This window comes from Hemibagrus wyckioides, linkage group LG21, assembly GCF_019097595.1.
Source record: "Hemibagrus wyckioides isolate EC202008001 linkage group LG21, SWU_Hwy_1.0, whole genome shotgun sequence".
NCBI lineage: Eukaryota > Metazoa > Chordata > Actinopteri > Siluriformes > Bagridae > Hemibagrus > Hemibagrus wyckioides.
In genome coordinates this window covers 13,083,665-13,090,662 of record NC_080730.1, presented here as the reverse complement: position 1 = coordinate 13,090,662, position 6,998 = coordinate 13,083,665, and the positions used below count along the sequence as shown (strand labels likewise).

The 6,998-nt window shown below is 32.1% G+C and overlaps 1 protein-coding gene across 1 annotated transcript; it reads right to left on the bottom strand.

Annotated features, from left to right (window-relative positions):
• Nucleotides 1-1,409: 1,409 nt before the first annotated feature.
• LOC131342300 (uncharacterized G-patch domain protein DDB_G0278987-like) lies at nt 1,410-6,481 on the bottom strand. The gene is made up of 6 exons (XM_058373026.1): nt 6,250-6,481; nt 6,095-6,107; nt 5,768-5,865; nt 4,502-4,624; nt 4,368-4,420; nt 1,410-3,845 (listed from the first exon to the last, which is right to left on the bottom strand). The coding sequence occupies exons 1-6, from the start codon at nt 6,281-6,283 to the stop codon at nt 3,507-3,509; spliced, it is 660 nt and encodes a 219-aa protein (XP_058229009.1). The 5' UTR covers nt 6,284-6,481; the 3' UTR covers nt 1,410-3,506.
• Nucleotides 6,482-6,998: the final 517 nt, after the last annotated feature.

Sequence of the window (6,998 nt, the reverse complement as noted above, 5' to 3'; positions counted from 1 at the left end):
TTATAGGCCATCATTTGGGACTGAAGCAGCTGATATGAATTTTCACTGACAAGGGGCAGGATTGCTTGCTAATTACTGACTGATTTCAGCTGGTGTCTTGGCTTTCCATACCTCTTTGCACTGCACCTCCTTTTATTTATATGTTCAATTTATGTGTTCAATAGGTTTTCCCTGTGTCATTTCACATTATTACACATAACTTAATTTACAGACATCTATCTATCACTGTATATATTCTCTGTACATTCATATATATATATATATATATATATATATATATATATATATATATATGTATACTACTGATCTACATTTCTTAAAACAAGCCCTGAGAGCACTCCATTATCTAGCAGCAGTATCTCACTGGCCTCCTACGCTAACATGTGGTCTATCTGTAATGGAAAAAAGCCAACCCAAACTGATAAGAGGATGGTAAAGTCCCTTTTTTCATCATTTCGTTTCATTTCATTTCATTTCATTTCATTTCATTTCATTTCATTGTCTGTGCCGCTTATCCGATCTATACTCAGGTCACGGGGAGCCTGTGCCTATCTCAGTCGTCATTGGGCATCAAGGCAGGATACCCTGGACGGAGTTTTTTCATCATGTTACACTTAATTTCATAATGAAATGGAACATTTCCTAGATAAACACATCTCCTATAAAGAGCAGTAAACAGTAATAAAGTAAAAAAAAAACCAAAACATTACAACCAAGCATGACATCTGATTGCCCGTAAAAATGTAAAACTAAAATGGTAGTCTCAGACATACTTTCTACAGCTTTATGAGAATATTGACTTGTAACATTTTCTAAGCATTTCTAAGCTTGACTCACAATCGCATATACAATATATATAGTATGCATACACACACTTGAGTGCTTGAGTATGCATACACACACACTATATTAACCCTTAGGAGTCTGTAGATGTTTTGGGGCCCTGAAGAAGTTCTGACATGTCCTGACATTTGTGTATTTTTCAGTTACTTATAAACATATAAATAGCTAAAGTCTGATTACACTGTATTCAGCACAAATTGGGCTACAATAATATGTGAGCAGCATGTATGTACAAGTTTGTATATTGGAGAAAATAAAACAAGTTATGCGTGATTATTGAAAACAACAAACAAATAAGTCACTGAAATAAGACCACAAAACACATTCATAACATTTGTGTACAAGACTTTTGTGACCTGGATCTTGTAGCCTGGAGTTTTTACTTTGAAATGATGTGACAACCATCCTGCTCACTTATTCACAGAAAACAATACATTCATTTAAATTTTAATTCTAAGACACTTTTTGTTTAGAAAGGCCATATGCAAGGAGGTGTTGATCATGAATAATGCTGTAATTCACACCAGAGAAGACAAAGACCCGCATAATGAGCTGCATACTTACCCCTTTCAGTCAGGTATGTGATTGAGGAAAGTGCTACAAGAAAATAATTTGAGGACAAAAACATATTTCTTTGTTTGTAGTTAATTTAGAATAACTCAAGATTCACTTGCAAGAATCCCAGGAACAGTTCAAGATAAATAAAAAGTGTAAAAACAGACATTCAGGGTAAAATGGTGCAAACAAAAACAGTGTAGGATATATATATTAAAAAACCTGTCCAAAAACATACATGCAGGGTAAAACAGTGCAAGATAAAAAAAACTGTGCAAAAACATACATGCAGGGTAAAACAGTGCAAGATAAAAAAAAACTGTGCAAAAACATACATGCAGGGTAAAACTGCAACAGCAAGCCGGTGTCCGGGGGGCGTGGCCTTGTATGTAGATTACCCAGACTGTTTTCCCTGTGAATAGCGTGTGGGCGTGCCCATTATCAGATAATGAAGTGCGACAGAAATTCTGTGCCTCTCCTTGGTTTCACACGGATTACATAAACTGAGAATGTTTGTTTTCGATGTGACTTGCATCATTTAAAAGTATACCCTTTAAGCTTTCTATAGATATATTTCTCATGGCTGTGTGTGCAGTATTCGCGGAGTTTCAGTTCATTTTATTGAGGCGTTTCAAAAATATTTTCGCGGAGACTGAGACGGCTGAAAGCGCACCCTGTTTATTTTCTTTATTTTACAAAAGCACAATGTTTTGTGGATATTGTGAGTGTACATGAATAAAAGTAGACCCTTTACAGATTCAAATGATGTACTACACTTATGTGTATGAGCAAAAATGATGGAGTATTTTATGTTCATTTCACGGTTACCAGAAAAAATGCAAGTGTTGGCCGACTCCTAAGGGTTAAAAGCACCTGTCAGCTGCAGTGTAGGTCCTGGTGTACAGTGTAGGTGCTGCTATAACAGCTCTGACCCACTGTCATGGACTCCACAAGACCTCTGAAGGTTGTGCTATGCTATCTGGCACCATGTTGCAGTGAATAGTGTAAGATGTGAGGTGGGTCCTCCATGAATTTGATCTGTTTGTCCAGAACATTCCACAAATGCTCATACTGATTGAGATCTGGGGATTCTGGAGACACCTTGAAGTCTTTGTTATGTTCATCAAACCACTGCTAAACAATGTTTGCGGTGTGGCAGGTGCATTATCTTCCTGAAAAAGATCACTCCAATGAGCGAATATTTATTCATATATTGTGCTACTGATTGGAATGTTGTAAGTTCAAATCCAACTACTGCAATACTGCTCCTGCTAGGCCTTGAGAAAGGCCTTTAACCTTCACCTAACTGCTCAGCTGTATGAAAAATGAGAGAACTGTAAGTAACTCTAGATATGGACATATGACATATGACAATTTATGAAATGATGTAAATGTACATTCATAATTATTGCTATTCAAATTCAATATAAACATTATATTAAAGTACTGGATATTTTCTTTGTATTTTCCGTTTGAAGTATTTAGTATGAATACATTTTGAATGTTTTCCAGCATTCAGAAATTAAACATCAGGCCCCAAAACAAAAATCCAAAGAAATTCAAAAATGTGCTTAAAACATGAACAACCCAACATACAAAAATAACTAAAACAAAAGTGGTCCATCTATTTGTTAAAACATCAAGATCAATGTCAGCATTTTATAGCAATAAGAATTTTGACTGAATTAAACTGTAATGTTTGCACACCAAAAACTGTAAGTAAATGAAAGAGATTAATTACTAGCACACAGAAATGCAGAAACCAAAAATAAGCCTTTTATCTTGCCACTCTGCTGTACTGCACACGGCAGTTCCTTCCTAACAGGATATTCAGTACCACAGTGTATGTTTATCAGATCACAGAAATAATCCTCAGGTACCTAAAATTGGACCTAAAATTAGTTTTCTTTTCCCTTATATGGTGAAAATTCACCTTATACCTCATATTACATAATCACCTAGAAAATCAAAGCAGCACTAAATATAAAAGCAGTTATTTTAGCTTATGTTTGTAAGTCATGATTATTCATTGCATCAATAGAATGCAGTAAACAAGAAAAAATAATAAATGAAATAGAATTTTTTTTAAAAAAAGCAGAAAGCCAGCTTCACTGCTCTCTTTGGACTGCATTTGGGTTTTCTTTAAACACAACAGTGGTGTAATTTACAGAATTGTCGTCACTCTCATCACTGCTGCTCTCACTGCTGGTTTGACTCTCCTCCTCATCTCCATGATCCATCTCGCATTTGCTTTCTCTGCCATTAGTTAAAGGCATATTCTGTTGTTCTTCAATGTTTACATAGTCTCTGCTTTTCTTTGTCTTCTTGTTTTTATAACTTTGTGCACTGGTGTTTTTTCCTTCAGGAATATTTTCATAGTCTGGGCTTTGAAGGCTGGTTTTCAAACTCAAGTATTGCTGGTTGTTGTTATTCTGTTTATCTTCATACTGAAAGAGAAAAGTGAGCAGACATGATATATAGCAAATGATTTATATCACATTGTAAAAAAGAAAAATCCAATAATATGCATATTTGGAATATAGTCACATGTATTTAGTATTTTCTAAAGGACAGAAATCTGAACAAATCATTATTTTTAGAATTTTTTTAAAATAATTTCAAGAAATAATTTGTGCTATTGACAGATCATTGTTATAATTTGCAATTGTAAGCATTAACTTGAAAACTTGAAATCTAAATTACCTAAAAATATTTGAAAACAAGCAAAATAATATTATAAGAATGAGAGAATGAGAATACTTTTTGCATATTAAAAATATTTTCACTAGTTATGATCAAATCTTTTTTGCAGTGTGTGACACTAATTCTATACCCAGAAGGTTGTAATATAGAATATTTTTAAACACTCAATAAAAAGGAAGTAAAGACTTTTATCATGTAGTTAAAGAAAGATTAAATCACAGCAATTTATTATTGATAATAATAATAATAATAATAATAATACTTACTGGTGAGCACAAGCTTTCAGAACTAGTAGAGGATGAATCATCACTGCATGCAGCTTTAAGACAAAATAAAACATGGTTTATATAAAGCAATTCTACATGGTATAAATATATCATATCTGTAGAATTGTACTTACTGAAGGACTGTAAATTGTTTGAATGATTGACGATGTCGTTATTAGTATTTTCAAGGTCCGAGTTACATTTGAGATCACTCATGCGGAAAGTCCCTCCTTCAATGTTGGAGTCAGGCTTGTCTCCTGTAAAAACGTACAAATTTGAACCATCAGCCTTCTCATTATTTCATTCTATTTTTATATTTTTAACCCTTACATACTGTTTATTGTTCTACTGACCCATATGCAGTGTTTATTTTGTAACCAAGATCTAGCATTCCGACTAAATTCATTTTTAAAACCCCAAATTTATTTTACATCGGAAAAATTAACTAATTAATAAACATTAAATGTGTGAATTATTGAATCTTATCTCAGTAATTAAGTGGTATATTATTATCACAACTAGACTAACAAAAAAGTCACAGTACCACGCTTAAGAACATATGAATAATACATGTGCAAATATATATATACAGTGGGATCCAGGAGTCTGAGCTAACTTTAAATAATGCTTCTATTTAGCATTTTAATTGTATACAATTTTTTTCATTACAAATTAAATGATCAGTATTGAAATGATAGAATTTTGCCTCCAAGTGTTTCAGTGAAAGACCTGGAGACTCAAAGAAAATCTCCGCTTCTGTTCAAAGAAGTTAACACTTGTACAAAAAGATCATTATCATAAATTTGATATAGTGACCCAGAAATAGTGCAGAATTCTAAATGTTCAATATGTTTGAATTTTTTTTGCATGAGATATTTCCTTTCTATTGGTGTAGGTGATGTGAGGAGGTATAGAAACAAAACAAAATATATAAATAAATAGAAATGTAATTATCATGCAGCTGGACCATAAACATTAATGGACATTTATAAATGTAGAAAGACATTTTTTTTGTTTTGTTTGTTTTCTGATTAAAATTTGAACAAACAAATATAGTTTCAACACTTAATTCTCGCCTGTGTCTCTTCCTTTTCAGCATTTTGTATTATGCCACTCTTTGTTCTTTTTCTTTTTTTTAGATAATAATAATAATCTATCTATCCATCCATCCATCCATCTATCTATGTGTATGAGTGTATATTATATATTAAAGGATATTTATATACATGTGATAATTAGGTGTTTCCTAATATGTCAAGTATATAACAGTAGGCCAGATATTATTAGATTCATCTGAATAAATATCAAAATATTTTGACATTGCCAAAAGCAAGACATTTTAGTCCGTATTTTAACCGTTATGATAAAAGTATCACAAGTATTCAGTTCAAGTTACTCACCCTTGCAATTTTTGCAGTACTTTTTGAGCAGTATAATCAGTAGAAGAATTGTTATGAGGGTAAGGAGACAAATGACACAATACAGTAACAGCACTGTGCTGAAATTCAACAAAAAGAAAATCCCAAACCAAACAAAAAGTTTAGTATACACTCTACAATCAAGCAGTTAAAAAATTAAAATAAAATCAACGCTAATTGAATTAATGATCATTAGTCAATTAAATTCATGAATGATAAATATCATGCGTTTCTAAATCATAATGTTTATTACATTAAGAGCTTTTATTAAACAATGATTTATTAAACTTTTGACATAATTTTACTTACTTAACATCGCGGTCTGATTTGCCATTTTGTTGAGAATGACCCAAAAAAAAAACAAAGTATGTGATTTGTAACAAAACAGTAAACAAAATAATACACTTAATTCAAATGATATAATATTCATATAAACAGAAAATGTATTTTAGTGTCAGCTTTACCAGTTCTAGGTTCTTTGTTAGTGCCGTTAGTCATTTTATTCTTTATCCTGCTAGATTTTAATCAGAATCCTTCAAAGAGCCTTTCGGAAAATGTTCTAAAAAGTCCTTTTTTGTATTATTTCTTAAAAAAAGAAATAAGTCAGTAGCTTTGGCATGGCTGATTCCAAATTCAGTGGAAACTTGTGGCGAGACACGCTCACGCGGTTAACAGTGAAAAACACTCCACTGTATCAAGGGGCTTCACTATATATAAGGGCTTCCTCCCTCCTGAAAGTTCTCATCAGTCACATGTATTCTCATGTCACATGTATACACATGTATTAGATATGTAGCATGATATGTAGCCTTATATATTACATGAAATTAAATTATATATAGAATATAGCAAATTATATACAGTACAGTAAAACTGCTAGAAAAAGATATTTACCATTCTGTATTTAAGTTGAATTTAAGAATAATGATAAAAAGAAAATTAAATATTGTAGCCAGTTAGTATAAGACAGTAGATGCTAAGAAAGTAGATTTATCAGATTACATGAAAACCTAAACAACAAAATGCATTTATCATTAACAGTACTCAGATCTCTCATTAACGCAAATCACCAACAAATTAGAATCTAGTGTGTAGATAATAAGTTAATAAGTTTGCTAGCAAATATATTGCTATATAATATGAAATATGTTTTATTTTATTATGCCTTTTTTTGACTGCTAGAGAATTTAATGTCACACATCTGACAGTCTGC

What these genes read in the sequence shown, in the direction of transcription:
- LOC131342300 (XM_058373026.1), bottom strand. Translation starts at nt 6,283, where the DNA reads ATGACTAACGGCACTAACAAAGAACCTAGAACTG. An exon ending in GTACTGCAAAAATTGCAAGG is followed by an intron (nt 4,625 to 5,767) that starts GTGAGTAACTTG and finishes ACGTTTTTACAG; the next exon opens with GAGACAAGCCTGACTCCAAC. An exon ending in AAACAATTTACAGTCCTTCA is followed by an intron (nt 4,421 to 4,501) that starts GTAAGTACAATT and finishes TTTGTCTTAAAG; the next exon opens with CTGCATGCAGTGATGATTCA.